General features: G+C 61.4%; 1 protein-coding gene across 1 annotated transcript in view; it reads left to right on the forward strand.

The window, feature by feature from the left end:
- Positions 1–13,257, forward strand: part of NAV1 (neuron navigator 1) — a 202,768-nt gene extending 189,511 nt beyond the window's left edge. Inside the window, exons 19-31 of the mRNA XM_065402683.1 lie at positions 2,566–2,762; positions 3,295–3,460; positions 3,870–4,044; positions 4,500–4,591; positions 4,744–4,839; positions 5,488–5,647; positions 6,095–6,330; positions 7,295–7,449; positions 9,049–9,120; positions 9,759–9,955; positions 11,457–11,575; positions 11,954–12,151; positions 13,162–13,257. Coding sequence (XP_065258755.1) covers positions 2,566–2,762; positions 3,295–3,460; positions 3,870–4,044; positions 4,500–4,591; positions 4,744–4,839; positions 5,488–5,647; positions 6,095–6,330; positions 7,295–7,449; positions 9,049–9,120; positions 9,759–9,955; positions 11,457–11,575; positions 11,954–12,151; positions 13,162–13,257 — 1,959 coding nt within the window. The remainder of the gene's footprint in view (positions 1–2,565; positions 2,763–3,294; positions 3,461–3,869; positions 4,045–4,499; positions 4,592–4,743; positions 4,840–5,487; positions 5,648–6,094; positions 6,331–7,294; positions 7,450–9,048; positions 9,121–9,758; positions 9,956–11,456; positions 11,576–11,953; positions 12,152–13,161) is intronic.
- The last annotated feature ends 4,765 nt before the right edge of the window (positions 13,258–18,022 follow it).

Consider the following 18,022-nt stretch of genomic DNA (forward strand, 5'->3'; position numbering starts at 1 on the left):
CCGGGATTGGTGTGGGACCACGAATGAGGCAGGCGACACCCCCATTTCAGAGTCCCCTCCGCCCATCGCAGCATCTGGCGCCCCCCGAGCCGTCCTGTCAGTCGGTGTCTATGTTCTGTGCCCCCGGTGTGTGCGTGTGTGCATGCTGCATGCTCCATCTGGGGTGCGGATCGAGCAGGAGTCTGGGCCACCAGGCCCATCACGTGTTAGCAACCCTGCCGTCCTCCTTGCTGGGGAAGGTTCATGCAGGGCTGGACACGAGCAGTGTCCCCTGTCCGAGCCCTCAGAGTCCGGTGAGCCTTTTGGGGCTGGATTCCCCGCCCTTGGGTTGGGTTCCTTGCACTGGCAGGAGCTGCTCCGTTGAATTCAGGGGGGTGGGCGTGAGCCTTGCAGAACGGGGGCATCAGGCACCAGAACGGACAGCTGCGTGGGCATGGCCTTCTCCCTCATACCATGAGCCAGGCTCCTCTGTGATCAGAGCCACGGAGATGTTCTGTAGCACCACACGGGGCCCCAGCCACCATGTGCTAGCACCGTGATTTGGAATCTGTGGTGCTTTTCCCCCATACCGTAGCTTCCCACCAGCTATGCCTGGCCTGGCAGAACAGACTCAAGCCCCCAGAGACAGGGACTGTGCTCTCCCTGCCTCACGCCCGCTGCCTTTCATGGTATAGCCAAGCTGGGCTTTAGGGGAATGGGACGTCCCACACCCACCAGAATGGGATGTTCCTCTGCCAGGCTGTCCCCTAGCTGCATGCAGTGGAATATTCCCCCGGTGCCATCCCATTCGAATAGAATCCCTCGCCAGCCAATCATCTTCTGCGGGCGTAGAATCGGGGCTGGTGATTGGCTGGAGAGACGGTAAGGAGTTTCCCAGAGAACACTAGGACTGGGTATCCCGCATCAGAGACCTGAGGCTGATCTCTGCCTTCTGCGCCCCTGGATGTTGGCAATTCCCGTCCCAGGAGTCCTGCGCAGGGCAACCGGTTACAGCTGCTTTGAGCTGAACCAGCCCCGACCCAGACAGAGCAGCTGGAGAAGTAACAGTCCCGCTGTGCCCTTCCATAGGGCTGAACGGTGGAACCAGCGCCGCCCCCCCCCCCCCCCCCAGCAAAGCAGCGCTGGAAGAGAAACCCCAAGTGCTGTCACTCAAGCCGCCGCTCTCCCCACTATCCCGTGCTCCCCTGCCAAAGGGAGGGGCCCCCAGAAGTGGGCTTGGATCACACGCCTCCCTCATATTGCAGTCCCCTTTCAGGGTCGTTTCAAACGAGGGTTGGATGACAGCAGGCCAAGGTCTTCCCTGGTCGGACTCCCCTGAGTCCCGCAGAATCCTGGCAGGGCTGGATGTGCCCCAGGGCACCTCCTGCTGCAGTGGAGCTGGCATGGCATGAGTGGCCCTGCCGCTGTCACGCTGGCCTGGGGTGCCAAGGGGTTGTGTGTGGATGCCCGTGAGCCGCCTCACGGGGGACATATTCTGTGTGTGCTGCCAGGGGGCAGTGATGGGACCTGCCCATGGCCCCGTGGGAGCTTGTCCCTGGAGTGTAACATGGATGTGCCTCCAGCACTGGGCACTGCCTTGCTGGCTCAGCCAGGCTCGGAGAGCGCTTGCCTCTGCTGCTGCTTGCTCGGACGCGCCTCTGGATTCCGTAAAGGGGAAGCGTGCCTGAGAGCTGCAGGCACGGTGGAGCCTGCCCATGGGGGTGGGGGTTCCTGGCTGCCCTCCATCGGCATTGGAGGATTTATTCAGGGAGGCCATTTCTCCTTCCCGGGAGCGCTGGGCTGACCCGGGGCCCAGCAGAATGCCGATGGGCCTGGAACTTGTGTAGCTGAACTTACGTAGCTGGGTCCCTCTGACTGTGCTGAAGCCCCCGAGGTTACAGCTTCGTCCTGCGCGGCCCTCGGTGGATCTGGGATTTGAGGATCTGGGCCCTAAGCATTGGGCAGCAAGTGAGGGCAACAGGGATGGAGGTCAGAGGGTGGGGGGCACTCTGGCATGCAGGGTCCTCATCCCCACTTAGATCTGGAGGGACCCCAATATTTACAGTAAATCCTCCTTATGGGTAGCATCCCTCTCCCCTGTGGGGTGGCTGAGTAGCCAAAGGAGGCAGCCAGGCAGGACGTAAGAGGCGCTGACCCCTGGCTGGGGCTGGGTGACGTGCAAGGCGGAGCGGCTCTTTCCTTCTACCCAGGCAAGGGGATGCACCAGACATCCTGGTCGGTCTCCCCCAGGGCTGGCTCCTCTGACGCAGCCACCACCCAGCGGGATGCCGCTCTTGCAAGCGGGGCAGGGGGGCACACGGGGCACGTGCATTTGTGTTCATGGGAGATCCACCCACCCTCTGTGGGTTCCCCCATGGGGCCAGTGCAGCAGTGGAAGGGCTGGGGGAGCTGGAATCCCCCGGGAGGAACCCAAGATAAAGCTCTCCCTGCCGAGCGACCCTGGAGTTCATCGCCCGCTGGCCAGAGCCGGGGTGAGGATGGGAGATGGCTGGGGGAAGTGTCTGGTGTCACAGCTGGGGTGATCTGCGGTTTAACCTTTCCGGGTGTCGTCCTTGTCTCCTGCAGCTCCGGAGCTCGTTCAACAAGGCCTTCAGCATCAAGAAGGGCCCAAAGTCGGCCTCCTCCTACTCGGACATCGAGGAAATCGCCACCCCCGACTCCTCAGCCCCGTCCTCTCCCAAGCTGCAGCACGGCTCCACTGAGACCGCCTCGCCCTCCATCAAGTCCTCCAACTCCTCCTCCGTGGGCATCGATGCCACTGAGTAAGGGCAGCCCTCGCCCTGCGGCTGGCGCGGGGCCAGATCCCCAGCTGGTGTAACCCAGTGACGCTGCATGGAGTCCAGCTGGGAGCCTGGCCCATAGACTCGGATTCCTGTGCCAGCTGCTCAGGCCCCAGGCCATGGTGGGGGACACCCGGGCCCTTTTCTCCCTTCTGGAACCCAGCACTGACCCTGGCCTGGTGGAGTCATTGTCCTCAGCACTGCTGCTCTGGCTAGATCGCTGTGGATGGGGGTGGACGAGGCAGCTTGGCTGGCATTGTTTGCTTCCCTAGTGCTCGCTGGTCCTGCCGCCGCGTGGGCACAGGAAGCCATCGGGGCATCGGCATTGCCTGGGCCCTGTGACGACCTACCTCTCCCCTCCCCCCCATCCGGCTGCTGCTCAGCCTCCTCTGAAAGCATCGCTCAGACCCAGCAGTGGCCTCTGGGTGGAAATCGGGGTCACACCTCGCTTCAGCACCCCCTAGCAGAACATGTTGTCACTGGCCACCCTATGGGTGTCTTTTCCCCGGTGCAGGCTCTTCCAGGCCAACGAGGAGGAGGAAGAGCCGGAGAAGAAGGAGGTGTCGGAACTGCGCTCAGAGCTATGGGAGAAGGAAATGAAACTGACCGACATCCGGCTGGAGGCTCTGAATTCAGCCCACCAGCTGGACCAGCTCCGTGAGACCATGCACAATATGCAGGTGAGGGCCCCATCCCTGCGTGGGGAGCCACAGACCCACCGCAGAGTGTGCCTGGCTCATCGACCCTGGGCTGCTCCCCTGGCCTGCCTCTTCCGGCCATTTCCAGCCCTCTCCCTGGTGGGGCGCACGGCTAGGTGGGGCCAGGCACCACCCCGGTCTGCTATGGGGGCATGTGCTTTGAGCACACAGTCCGGCTCGTAACCTTTGATGATTATGGGGCCACGCTCTGGTCTTGTGGCATTGGGGCTCAGTGACTGCATGGCACGGGGGCGTGGGGCTGAGAGCCCTGCCGGAGCAGCCCAGCCGGAGCAGCCCAGGGTCTGTTTTCCCTGTGCTGGCAGAGCTGGAGGGTTCCTGATCTGGGTCCATGGCCACAGGCTCTGCTCTGTAACCCCTGCCTTCTCCGCAGCTGGAGGTGGATCTCCTGAAGGCCGAGAACGACCGGCTCAAGGTGGTCCCAGGGCCTTCGTCAGTCCCGGGCTCCATCCCCGGGCACCTCAGGAGCACGTCAGCCTCCTCGTCCCCACGGCGCTCACTGGGCCTCGCCCTCGCTCAGTCCTTCAGCCCTGGCTTGGCAGATACAGGTACCAGGGAGAGCGGGATGCATTGGGGATGGGCCCTCTGTGCAGCGAGTGGGCACCGCTGACCACAGCACGAAGCCGCAACCCGCTCCGGGGCAGAGGTCTGGCTGCCTCTCTACCACGGGCTCTGCTGCGGGCTGGGGTCAGCCCGTGCCCCACAGAGCCTGGGAGGAGCCACACAGTGGATGCAGGGGCAGGCGAAGGGCTGATGTGCAGGGAAATCCTGACCCCTGGCAGCCCCAAAGGAGCTGGGACCTCCTGCCCTTGGAGCCAGATCCAAGGGTCCACCCCAGGGAGCTGGGGCGAGGGGCGTGACCCTGCCTCGTTGCAGACACTGGGAGCCGGAGCAAGCTATGGGTCAGGCCCTGGCTCGCAGGGCTGTCGGGGGACGGCTGTCGCCTGCTGCGGGGAGTGTGGCTTCCTGCAGCAAGCGGGGCTGACTGCTGCTCCCTCCCCAGACCTGTCGCCGATGGACGCCGTGGGGGCCCAGAAGGACGAGGTGACGCTGCGGATCGTGGTGCGCATGCCGCCCCAGCACATCATCAAAGGGGTAAGGACCCCGGGGGCGCTGCCGGGCCAGGGCAAGCACACGACCCAGTTGGGGGCGTGTGGATGGCTCGCGGCAGGATGGCCCATGGCTAGCAGGGCTGGGGCCAGCTGGGACGACCCAGCTATGCTCATGCCTTTGCCTTTGCCTTTCAGGACTTAAAGCAGCAGGAATTCTTCCTGGGCTGCAGCAAGGTGAGCGGGAAGGTGGATTGGAAGACGCTGGATGAAGCCGTCTGCCAGGTGTTCAAGGTACAGACGCTAACAGACCCTCCAAACTCCCAGGGTTCGAGAGGTTTGCGGTGCTAGGGAACTGGGCTTTGGGCCCTGCCCTGGTTCGGAGCAGGGCACGGCTCTGCTCTCGCTGCTCCTAGCCAGAGAAGAGGGGAGACACTTGGCTAAGGGGCCTTTAAATGCCTGTGCTGGATGGGTGGAAGCAGGGAGAAGGGGAGCTGATCTCCGCATGTGTTGGACCGTGGCATGCGTCACCTCCCGTGTGGATTCCTAGATGTCCGGCCCAGAAGGGACCGTTCTGCCCATCCAGTCGGTGTGGACCTCTCTCTCGAGTGGCATTCTCAGCTGACATCGGAAGGCCCCTCCCTGGCACTGCTGGTGCCCCGGCCCCTCCGTGTCTCCTAGCTTAACCCTGGCCAGTGACACCCAGCTTATTGTGAGAGCTGCATGAGGCCAGCCCAGGTCCCCCAGCAGCCCTGCACCTCCCTCCCCTTGGTGGGACCTGTCCAGTGCCCGACGGGGACCTAGAGCTGCAGGGTGGGGCCATGTCTGGTTGGGCTGGGGGGGAGCGCAGGGCTGGGATGACAGGGGGCGGTGGGTCAGGATTGAGGGGCACCAGCCAGGACCCAGGGAAGCTGAGCACCGGCACTGCCCCTCTCTGCCCAGGACTACGTCACCAAGATGGACCCCGCCTCCACGCTGGGGCTGAGCACCGAGTCCGTGCACGGCTACAGCATCAGCCACGTGAAGAGGGTCCTGGACACAGAGCCCCCGGAGCTGCCCCCCTGCCGGAGGGGCGTGACCAGCATCGCCGTGGTGCTGAAAGGCCAGTACTGGGCCGGGGGGTCTGGCGTTAGCCCTGTGGGGCACCGTGTGTCCAGTGCTTCCCACCCCCTCAGCACCAAGGGGCCACGGCTAAGGATCTGGGGAGGGAGCCCAGGGGCTGGCTGGGGGCACCGGGCCCACTCTCTTCCCCCAGTAGCAGGCCCTGCCACTCCTGTGGGTTGGGCACCAGGAGCCCGGTGGGGAAGGGCTGGCCTGGCCCACAGCAGGGCTCCTTGCACCCTGGACGGGAGGCAGCTGGGGGATCTGCCAGGGGAAGGGGGCCCTGCAGGCTGTACCCTGAAGGGGAGGGGGCCCTGGGGTCTCATTCAGGCAGCCCCCGGTCCTTGGGCCTGTGCTGCAGGGGCAGAGTCCAGCTCAGGTCGAGCTCGGGGTGGGCCCCATTGCAAAGCCCACAGCCAGTCGCTCTAACACCCCCTGCCCCCGACAGGCCTGAAGGAGAAGTGCGTGGACAGCCTGGTGTTCGAGACGCTCATCCCCAAGCCCATGATGCAGCATTACATCAGCCTCCTGCTCAAGCACCGGCGCCTCATCCTCTCAGGGCCCAGCGGCACGGGCAAGACCTACCTGACCAACCGGCTGGCCGAGTACCTGGTGGAGCGCTCGGGCCGGGAGGTCACTGAGGGCATCGTCAACACCTTCAACATGCACCAGCAGTCGTGCAAGGTGAAGGGCTCCATGATGGCTGGGACCCGGATCCCCCTCCGCACTAACCCCAGGAGAGCCTGAGAACTCCAGACCCTGCTTTCTCAGCCCCGGGATCCCCCCACCGCAACTCTGCCAGTGCCCCTCAGACCCAACCCACAGACCCCTGCTGTCCCAGCCCCAGGCTCCCCCCCCGAAGCTCTGCCCGGTGCCCCTCAGACCCGACCCACAGCCCCCTGCTGTCCCAGCTCCGGGATCCCCCCCGAAGCTCTGCCCGGTGCCCCTCAGACCCGACCCACAGCCCCCTGCTGTCCCAGCTCCGGGATCCCCCCAGCTCTGCCGGTGCCCCTCAGACCCAACCCACAGCCCCCTGCTGTCCCAGCCCCAGGCTCCTCCCCCCCCCCCCCAAGCTCTGCCCGGTGCCCCTCAGACCTGACCCACAGCCCCCTGCTGTCCCAGCCCCGGGATCCCCCCACCACAGCTCTGCCCGGTGCCCCTCACTCCCGACCCACAGCCCTCTGCCGTCCCAGCCCCGGGATCCCCCCACCGCAGTTCTGCCGGTGCCCCTCACTCCCGACCCACAGCCCTCTGCCGTCCCAGCCCTGGGATCCCCTCACCGCAGCTCTGCCGGTGCCCCTCAGACCCAACCCACAGCCCCCTGCTATCCCAGACCTGGGATCCCCCCAATCTCTGCCCAGTGCCCCTCCCGACCCACAGCCTGCCCAATCCCCCTCAGTCCCGACCCACAGCCCCCTGCTGTCCCAGCCCCGGGTTCCCCACACCGCAGCTGTGCCGGTGCCTCTCACTCCCGACCCACAGCCCCCTGCTAGCCTAGCCCCGGGAGCTGGTGCCCCTCAATCCCGACCCAGAGCCCCCCACTGTCCCAGCCCTGAGCTCACCCCACGCTGCTCCGTTGACACCCACGCTCCTGAAACCCCTCGCTCCCTGCTGTGATGGGTGATTCAGTCCCACGGTTCCATTCCAGGACCTACAGCTGTACCTCTCCAACCTGGCCAATCAGATCGACCGGGAGACGGGCATCGGGGACGTGCCATTGGTCATCCTCCTCGATGACCTCAGCGAGGCTGGCTCCATCAGCGAGCTTGTCAATGGAGCGCTCACCTGCAAATACCACAAATGGTAAGAGAGCCCCGCCCCCTGCGTGCTGGCCCCACCCCCTGCTTGGTGTCGCACCAATGGCATCCAAGCCTCGGACCCTACTGCGCCCCCAGGTAGCGCCCTGTGCCCAGCACCTGGCACTGCTCCGGCAGTGTGGGGCTGTTCGACCCCGCCACCAACCACAGCTCCCTGGGGATCCACAGCCCCTGGGTCCCCCCATCCCCGCTCCCCAACCCCCACACCCTGCGCTTTGTGGTGAGAGCCCAGCTCTGCTCTCACTGAGGGCATCCGGGGGGAATGGAGCATCGGGACCCCAGCCTGCCCATCGTGGGGGGGGGGGGGGAGAAACAACACTTATGCTCCGTGGCTGCAGACCCCCCTTGGCACTTTCCCTGGTCTCCAGCCAGCCCCACCGCCTTGGACTCCACCCCATTCATTATGCCAGCTGCCCCGTGACATGGAGCTGGGCTGGGGGGGCTCCCTGCGCACTCCCAGGTGCACCAGCTGTGGGTCACCTTGGCCAGGCCCCTCTCCCTCTCATAGAATCATAGAATAAATATCAGGGTTGGAAGGGACCTCAAGTGGTCATCTAGTCCAACCCCCTGCTCAAAGCAGGACCAATCCCCAACTAAATCATCCCAGCCAGGGCTTTGTCAAGCCTGACCTTAAAAACCTCTAAGGAAGGAGATTCCACCACCTCCCTAGTAACCCATTCCAGTGCTTCACCACCCTCCTAGTGAAAAAGTTTTTCCTAATATCCAACCTAAACCTCCCCCACTGCAACTTGAGACCATTACTCCTTGTTTTGTCATCTGGTACCACTGAGAACAGTCTAGATCCATCCTCTTTGGAACCCCCTTTCAGGTAGTTGAAAGCAGCTATCAAATCCCCCCTCATTCTTCTCTTCTGCAGACTAAACAATCCCAGGTCCCTCAGCCTCTCCTCATAAGTCATGTGCTCCAGCCCCCTAATCATTTTTGTTTCCCTCTGCTGGACTCTTTCCAATTTTTCCACATCCTTCTTGAAGTGTGGGGCCCAAAACTGGACACAGTACTCCAGATGAGGCCTCACCCATGTCGAATAAAGGGGAATGATCACATCCCTCGATCTGCTGGCAATGCCCCTACTTATACAGCCCAAAATGCCATTAGCCTTCTTGGCAACAAGGGCACACTGTTGACTCATATCCAGCTTCTTGTCCACTGTAACCCCTAGGTCCTTTTCTGCAGAAGCCTGTGGGGACAGCAGTGGGGCCCAAGCAGCTCCCCTAGCACAGGGCCATGGCACTCCCAAAGCCCAGCCCAGAAGGATGTGAGCTGGGGAGCCTCCTCCCCTGGCCAGAGGACAAGCCCAGGGCCAGCATCCCACCCGAGACCCCTGGCGGGTCTCCTGGGCGGCAGGGAGGAGGCTGGGGACTGTTTTCTGGGCCTCTCTCCCACAAGATGGGGGGCAGCAGGCCAATCTCTCCTCCTGCCTGAAGGGGGAGACAGTGGGATCGCTGCCCCTTCCTCTCCTCCATGCCAGCCCCAGTGGGTGACGACGTTAACCCCAAAGCAGGGGGCAGCTGTGCAGAGTTTCATGAGGCCCTGTCTGTCTCTGTCTCTCTCTCTCTCTCCCCAGCCCCTACATCATCGGGACGACCAACCAGCCCGTGAAGATGACCCCGAACCATGGCCTGCACCTCAGCTTCAGGTACCGGGAACGTCAGGGCCTGGGTGGGGGTCAAGAGCTACTCTGTGGGTCCCCGCACGGCAGCTGGTCCCTCCTCCACTGTCTGCCCTGGAGGCCCAGGCTGAGCAGGGCCCTGGACCTGACCCCTCCATCCCCTGAGGCTGCTGCTTCTGTGCCTGCCCAGCCTGGGCTCCAGGGGCTCCCACGCTGGAGGGAAGCCATGACTTGTTGGGGATGTGGCACAGGCCCGATCCTGCTCCCGCTGGCCAGGGAAACAGATCCCCCCCATCGACCCCAGTGGGAGGCTCTGGAGAGCGCTCGAGGCGTGCGTTGGGAGGCAGCGTTTTAGGAGCCTTTAGGGTGAGCACTGCTGGGGTTGCAGCGCATAACATGGCTCCAGGGAGCTCTGGGGGTACCGCGCCCTGAGGAGTGCAGGGGGCACTGGGGCTGATGCTTGGGGGTACAGTGCACTGGGGATGCTGGAGCTGATACCAGGGGTAGGGTGCAGGGGGGCGCTGGGGCTGATGCCTGGGATACAGTGCACAGGGGGCCGTGGGGGGTGCGGGGGGCAATGCCTGGGGGACATGTGGTGTGCAAGGCGGCGTTGGGGGTGATTGTTTTGTCCGGATGTGCAGCGCTGAGCCCTCCCTGTCCCCCAGGATGCTGACTTTTTCCAACAACGTGGAGCCAGCCAATGGCTTCTTGGTCCGTTACCTGCGCCGGAAGCTGCTTGAGTCGGACAGCGACATTAACGCCAACAGGGTGGAGCTGCTGCGGGTGCTGGACTGGGTGCCCAAGCTCTGGTACCACTTGCACACCTTCCTGGAGAAGCACAGCACCTCGGACTTCCTCATCGGTGAGCGGGGTGGGAGCCAGCAGGGCCGGGGCGGAGACAGGAAGTGGAGCAGACCCGCTACGGCCCATGGATTGGCTCTGCAGCTCCCCCAGCAGGCAGTTTCTCTGCCACTGGCCTTCCCACAGCGGAGCAGCCTGCAGGAGGGGGCAGGGCTAAATGCTTTGCCCCTTCTAGGCAATAATCAACTTCCATTGGCTGTCTACTGAGTCGTTGGCAAACCTACCACTGACCTGGAAACAAGAGCCAAAGCCAATCCCCTGCACATGCCTGATCTGTTGGCCAGGCTCCCGCAGCACAGCAGGAAGTACCGCCTTCAGAAGGCGGGACTTCTAAGAGTCGCATGGCAGTGTCAGAACACAGGAGCTCCACCGCCATGGTGAGATGGGCTGGGATTTGGAGTCCAGCTAGGATGAGTGCTAAGATGGTGCTGATACACGTTTTTTGAACTTCCAGGCTGTTTTTTCCTTGAGAAATTTCCTTTTTTGCCCCAAAACAAACGTTTTTTTTTTTTTTTTTTTTTTTTTTTTGTGGGTGATATTTCATATTGAATTTTTCATCAAGATTGTTACCAAAAACCATTATTAAAATTACTCATCACCTGAAACCAAGTGTTTGGGGTGACCCAAAGATTCCAAGACCCATTTTTCAATTAGGATTTTGATAAAGATTTTGATTTAAAAAAAAAAGTCCTGGGAAATATTTCAGCGCTCTGGGAAAGCAGCTCCATTTCTATCCCTGCCCAATCCAGGCACTCTTGGTGTTTGTGGGTGGGTTATTTTTGCCCTGTTTCCCCCAGCTCCACTCAGGCGCTTTCACTCTGTTATACATCCAGCCTGCCAGGGTGCTTCCTGCAGAGGGGGATCTGGTCCCCTGCCTTGGGTCCCTAACGGCCTCTCCTCCACCAGTGTGCCGTCCCAGAGGCGGCTGCATTTCAGTGCACGTCTCTTTGGTTTGTAAAGCCCTTGGGGTGAAAGATCCAAATTCCGGGGGATGTTTTCAGGGAGCTGCTGCCCAGCAGTGCCGGATAGCATTCCCAGTGCCGCCATCCTGCTCCGTCCCCAGTGGCCCCGCCCCAGAGATAGCTGTGGCAAACAGCTTGGGGTGGGTGCATCCGGTGCAGCCTTTGCAGGGGCAGACTGGCCACTTGGGCAGGGCACTCAGCTCCAGGCGAGGGTCAGGAGCAACCTCTGCCCAGGTGCCAGCGCTGTGTTTTCCATCACAGCCCTGCTGGGGTTCGAGCTGGGATCACGGCTGAGGTTGGGAGCGCGGCCTCCTCTGGGGAGGGGACAGGTGTTCCGGGTTGAGAACCTCATAGGGGCAGGATTGAGGCACCTTCTGGGATCGTGGTTCCCTTGTGGCTGTGCAGGCTGGGAGGAGCCGAGACGTGGTAGCCAAGGGCTGGGGAGGTGCACGGCAGGTTCTAGAGGCCAAGTCGGATGCGGGGGCTTGTGTCTGCTCGGCTCACCTCACTGGCCGCTCCTTGTCCCCTCCCCTCCTGCAGGCCCCTGCTTCTTCCTGTCCTGTCCCATCGGGATTGAGGATTTCCGGACCTGGTTCATCGACTTGTGGAATAATTCCATCATCCCCTACCTGCAGGAGGGGGCGAAGGACGGGATCAAGGTACCCGGCCGAAACCTCTGCCTGCCAAGCGTGGGCTGAACTGACCCAGCCCTCGTGGGGGGCATCTGATCAGAAGAATGGCCCTGAGCCCTCTGCCCCACAGCCAGGAGAATGACCCACAACAGAGCTGGCAGGAGATGAGGAGGGCTGGGCTGGGCTGGACAGGGTCGGGATTGAGGGGCACCAGCAGAGCTGGGTATTAGAAGGTTGTCCAGTCTCTGCCTGCGCTAACCTTGACCTTCCAGTCCTTCCCTGTCCTGAGCCCCACTGTCCGTCAGTGGGACTGAGCTGCAGCTGCCTCCGTGGGGCAGTTGGACCCACGGTGCCATGAGCATTGAGCCCTGCACCCCCTCACCCAGTCTCTGCCTCCCCTTTCAGGTCCACGGCCAGAAAGCAGCCTGGGAAGACCCCGTGGAGTGGGTCCGGGACACCCTGCCCTGGCCGTCAGCGCAGCAGGACCAATCGAAGCTGTACCACCTGCCCCCGCCCAGCGTGGGGCCCCACACCACAGCCTCCCCCCTGGAGGAGCGGACTGTCAAAGACACCACGCCCAGCTCCTTGGACTCCGACCCCCTGGTATGGGCCGCTTCCAGTAGGGGGCGCAAGCGAGTATGTGGGGGATCAGAGCCTGCGAGATACGGGGGTGGGGGTCACAGAGGCAGCGGGGGCAGGGCAGTGTAGTAATGGCTGGGTAGGGGGTCCTGGAGGGGAAGGGGGTTACTATGGGGAGGGTTGGTGGGGAGCACAGGGGCATCCCATTGACCAGCTGGCTGGTGGGGAGGTGAGTCCATCCTCCCCAGGTGTCTGTCCATACACCGTCACAGAGCAACCTCCCCTCCTGCCCCCAGGGATGTCTCAGGCTGGAGATGCTCCCCAGAGACAGATTCCATTGAGCACGCAGCTGATAGCGGGGCCACTCCGTATAACGGGTGCTGGGGGGAGCAAGCCGAAACGCATGGCAGATGGGGCCCAGTACAAGCAGGCTGGTATCTGGCTTCGTCTGCAAACAGGCATCCCTCGTCAGCCCTGCAATGCACAATACACACCCCATCAGACCGAGAGAGAAGCATCTGTTACCCCCTGCCTGGAAAGAACCCACCTGCCCTGCATCCCTCCTGGGCTGACCAGCCTTCCCTTCCGACCATAATTTTCAGTGTAGACACGTAACTTCTTCAGTCTTCGCCTTACTCGCATCTTGCAACGCTTACGAGGAGCAGCAGGCTATTGGCTCTCAGTTGTGACCTCACGTTGCCACCCTTTGGTGAACTCATGTGTGTCTACTTGACCCAGGGGATTCCTATGAAAATCTGTGTATCCCTGCGCCAGTTGGCACCGAGAGGTTCCTGGGTCACAGAGCTCCAGCTGAAGGATGAGAACGTGGGGTGGGGACTCCGCAGGTCAGGAGTGGGGGGCTCTGGTAGAGCTGAGGGCTGGGGCAGGTTTGGAGGGGCATCCGCAGGGCAGGACTGGACTGGCTGACGGTCAAGGGCGAGGGGAGCTGTGGGTCAGGTGTGGGGGGCGCTGGCCGTGCCCCTCTGCGGACGTGCTTGGCTGACCCGCTCTCGGTGCCCTTACCTCCTGCGCAGATGGCCATGTTGCTGAAGCTCCAGGAAGCAGCCAACTACATCGAGTCTCCGGACCGAGAGACCCTGGTGGATCCCAACCTGCAGCCAACGCCGTGAGGCCGCACCACACCGGGGAGGGGAGCTCGCCGCCCTCGGCCGCCAGCGTCCCCGCGGGCTGGTTTTGCTTTTCGTTTGGTCTCCTGGGAGTGTGCGGCCGGGGCTGGAAAGCGGCGGGGACGCAGGGCTCTGGCACGTCCCCTTTGGGCATGGGGGCAGCAGGGCTCGGCCCCCGAGAAAGCGCGAGGCACCTGCCTCCCAGCTTGACTCTGGCGGTAGGAGAATCCTGGTTTTTCTTCTTGGTTTTTCTGTCTCTGTCCCAAACTCCTGGGGATTGGGGGCCGAATGCAGCCAACACAGACTCCCTGGCACCAACGGGCAGGCACCTGCATGGGGCGGGGACCCCGCGGGACCCCTCCCGGGGTGCGCTGGGGGGGGCAGGGAGGAGCATGCAGCCCCAGAACGAGGATTTTTTGTTGTTGTTGTTTTAATTAAACAATCTGCGGGGCAAAGAGAAGAACAAATTCCTGATGAATGTGTCTGAGTCGCACTGTCAGAGACCCTCTGGGCACCGGCTTCCACTGTCTCCCGCGCCAGCCACCCAACAAACTCCAGTGCAAGCGAAGGCCTGGGAGGAGGAAGCGGACTCTCAGCTCTGTCTTTGTACATCCCTTATTTAATCTGCATGACCGTCATTTAAACCAGGACTTCCCAATAAACCCTGCTTTGGTTATATTATTCCCCCCCACACCCACCCATTTGATTTGGACAGAGTTCAGTTCTTCCTTTGTTCCTCTGGTTCTGGTTGGTTTCTCCCCGTTGCTGCGGCCCGAGGAGGGGCGGGCAGCCTCGTATTGAGTTGACTCCTTTTTTCCATTTCCGTTGGACTCGTTTATTTTTGTAGCTGTTGTTTTTTTCTCTCCCCTCTTCCTCCCCCACCCCCACCCCCAGTCACCTCGGTGATGAAACTGGTGCTGACTGGATGCTCTCCAGTGACTGATTTCCCCCCTTGCAGCTCCTGTCAGACTCAACGTGGCTTCAGTCGGCAGCACGACGCTCACAAAGAAGCACAACTGGCTGGGGGGGTTCCCCTCCCCACCCCTGACTTTGTGACACCCATCTTTTATAAGCACAAGATGCCCATAGCCGGGGGCCAGGCCCTGGCAGTGGGAGCTGAGAGACCGTGCTGCTGCGGCCCCTGGCGGCTCAAGTCCGAGGGAGTAGCCAGAGATGGTGACAATCTCCCACCAAGCCAGCAGAGCTGGTAGCATCCATCCCCCATGAGCATTCTCAGCTGGCTAGGGTAGAGGGTGACAGGACATTGAGGTGAGGGGGCTGGCAGAGGAGGCCCTGCCTATGACACATCTCCATGCATGGTTAGTGCATGCAGAGCTCTTGCTCCATGTCCAGCATAGAGATCTCAGTAGCCGTTAGGTGGCATCTAGACAAGGGGCGGGCAGCACATGGGCCTCCCTCCTCCATGCACAGCAGCAGGGGAACCAGTGAAAGAGCCCCCTCCTCCTCCCCCAGCCAACGCCCTTGGAGAGCCCTTCCTCATTTCCCTCAGGCCCCAGGGCAGGCTGGGAGCGTTGGCTTAGGTCCATCCATGCGGTGGGTTCAGTACCGCTGGTGTGCATTACATTGCAGGGGTTTCTCGTCTCAGGAGTCCTAAGTTGGTTTGGATGGCACCATCCCGCATCTGTCATCGATAGCTTTCTAGACCTCAGAAGGCCATGAAATAGCCCAAGATAGCAGCCCTAGACATTCAGGCCAAAGGGAACCATTCTCATCTCTGCTCAGCACCTACATAGCACGGACTAGAGGACTCGCCCCCCCCCCCCCATCCCCCATTCTTGCATCCAGCCCACAGCTTGAGTGTGATGGCTTAGAAAGAGACACTCAGTCTTGATTTAAAGGCTCTTAAGTTCTGGAGAACGTACCCTGGCCCTTGGTGACCATGGGACTTGGTGATGTGCAGACACATCCTCTAGGCAACTACTCCCCCAGGCCATTCATATACTCAGCCCAGGGGGCCAGTAACTCGTGACCCGAGGGATAATAGCCCAGTGGGTGCTGTTTCCTAGCAATCGAGACAGACTCACACCTCGGGTTGAGTCTCTGGCAAGCGGCCTGTGGTCTTGCTTGGAATTCAGCCTGAGCTGCTCAAGCTGAGCTGTGGGCGGAGGCACGTCCCTTCCCCGGAGCAGGAAGCTGCCAAGGGATCTCCCTCGCCCAGGACCACACAGGGAGCAGAAGCCCCAGTCTGGGAAGCTGCCCTGCCTCGTGCTGCGGACTGAATCTGCGCTGCTGTCTCTGCAAGCTGTGAAGATCCAAGCCAAGGCCTGCAAAAGAAATATGCAACTGTACAGCCAGAAGAGGTGGCTGTGGAATGGGGGGAACGAACCATGGTGCTGCAATGCTGCCTTATTACCTCTGCCAACGGAGCAGCCTGGAGCGTATGAGCCAAGGGCACGTGTTGGCCAATTCACTGGGTACGTGGCTGGATCCCAGCCCATGAGCGCCAAACAGAGTCAATATGTGTAACCGGGGGGGGGGGGGGGCGTGTTTATCCCCATCTCTGCTGGTGCCTGCGGTGCTCCTGTCCTGCATAAATGTTCCACTGACGTACGTTCAGGGACCGCCAAGGCCCTCACCGCTCTCCGGCGAGCAGGGAGGAAAGCCGAACTGGAAACGCAGTCCTAGCCCCACCACACTCCCTGCTGTGGAGTGCTGGGCTTCGGCTAGCACCCACCCCAGCTCCCCATGGGCGGGGATAGGTCGATCTCTGTCCGGCTCCATGACTTGGAGGGGTGCCTGCTGCTAACAGAGATGCATCCCTGGCCTCTGCCCGCGGTGCTCGGGTTTGACGTCGCTGCCGGCTGTGAGCTGGGTCTCGTGAGCATCCGTAACCAGGCAGTTCTGGACAAGGTCTCTCAGCCTCCAAGGGCCTGTCGGACCCCAGGACCCTGCTTACACTTCTGGGGGTCCAGAGAACCTCACCCAGGGATTCCTGCCGCCAGCCAAAGCTCATGGTTGGGCTCAAGCGGATCATGTAAAGAGTCACGATTTCAAGGCTCCAAGTGACGGAGAATCCACCCCGTCCCTACGTGACCGTGGACATGACTTACAAATACGTCCTCTAGACAAACTCCTGGCCCTATCGCGCTCCACCTGGTGCCACCCACAGCCAGAGCTGCTGTACCAGCCTGGTCTCTTGACAGGTCTGATCCCATGGGCCTGCCCTGCCCAGGTGCCTACGCTGTCCCATGCAGCTTGCCACCTGTGCTGGGGAGGTGGCTATGGGCACACGCTGGTGAACAATGCATGAGTGGAGGAGAGAGCAGTAGCTCCGGTCTCGGCTCTCCCCATCCTGCAGCCTGTTGCATTGAGTTCACCCTGGTGGCGATGGAGGGCGGAGGTGTGGAGTAGGGCAGCCAGTGCCTAATGCTGGTGTTACTGGAGCCCCTGTGGATCTGGCCAGATGCAGCAGCCTGGCATCTTGGTGGGGAGGGCAGGACAGTGGGCTCCTGGCTCGATGGGCTGCCCCGCAGCGGGGAGCAAGGGCGAACTTCGTTGCTGGTGGAGATTGGCCCCACGCACTAACATGTCATAGGGAGAGTGCGATCAGCTGCTTCCCCTTCGGCCTGGACCCACTGCCCTGCTTTCCCAAAGGGCCTCTCTGGCAGGAGGCAGGTGCTGCTATCTTTCCGGTTTGCTTTTGCTCGGAGACGACACAAAACAACACCCGACCTGCCTTTCTCAGTCGTGTGCTATCTCGGGGTGCAGGGCTTGGGGGGTCTGGCACATGGTGTCTCGGGGTATGACCGAGGCCTGTGCACAGAATCTCTCTGTCCCTGACTCTCTGGGGGCTTAAAACCAACCCAAGAGGCCTTTTGGTGTAAGGAAAATCTGGCCTGGTGCATTTCCCCGCTCCCCCCCCCCCCCAATGCCGTGTGTGTAGGCATGGGGGGACGTTCCCATTGAAATGTATCTGTGACCCTCCCAAGGGCAGACCCTTGGACCGGCACTGCCAGGGATTTGCAGCAATTTCCTGTGCAGATCTAAGGTGCTCGCTTCGCTCTCTGTGTGTAATTGTGGACACGTGCACCCTGTCAATGTAACCCAATACCAACACTGGGAACTTCAGGGGGGAGGATAGGTTTGGCTGTAGCAGAAGGTTCCATTGGCTGGTTTAATGCGCACAATCCCCTTGGGCGCTGGTTTTTGCTACTCTTGGCTATGAGCTTTACCTCACGCAAATCTGCTGATGTTATGCCCCTCGAGCGGTTGAAATCGGTCCAGCTGCACTGGAGCATTACGGCAGGGGTGAAGTGACAAATGGACACAGATGATGTCCGCGGCTCTTAACAATGGAGGTAGAATCCGTGCGGACAGAGATGGGACACCCCAGGCTTTTCTCCATCTAGTCTATCCTGCAGACTCTGGTCTCCAGGGCTTTGGTCTGTGATCTTAAACGACTCAAGCAATGGCCCAGCCACCTCTGCCCCAGGGCGACCGTTCCAGACTGATCCCTCTTGCTGCTGAGAAATTTGCTTTTGCTCAAAACTCCCATTGTCCCAACCCACGTGATTCCTCCTCTTCCATCCTCTTCCATCGGCGCCTTTCCAAGAGTTGCAGGCAATTAGCAGGACCTCACTGTCTCTTAGCCACCACTTAGCAAAGCTCTTAATACTGAGTTCTCTTCATTCTTCCCCCTACTGTTCATCTCTCCAGCTCCATCCTCACCAGAGCTGCTCATCTCTCAATCCCCTTTGCTTTGGTAACACCGACGGTATAGGAGCAGCCAGAGAGCCCGTTCGGGACG

Source organism: Emys orbicularis, chromosome 4 (assembly GCF_028017835.1).
Source record: "Emys orbicularis isolate rEmyOrb1 chromosome 4, rEmyOrb1.hap1, whole genome shotgun sequence".
NCBI classification, from domain to species: Eukaryota; Metazoa; Chordata; order Testudines; family Emydidae; genus Emys; species Emys orbicularis.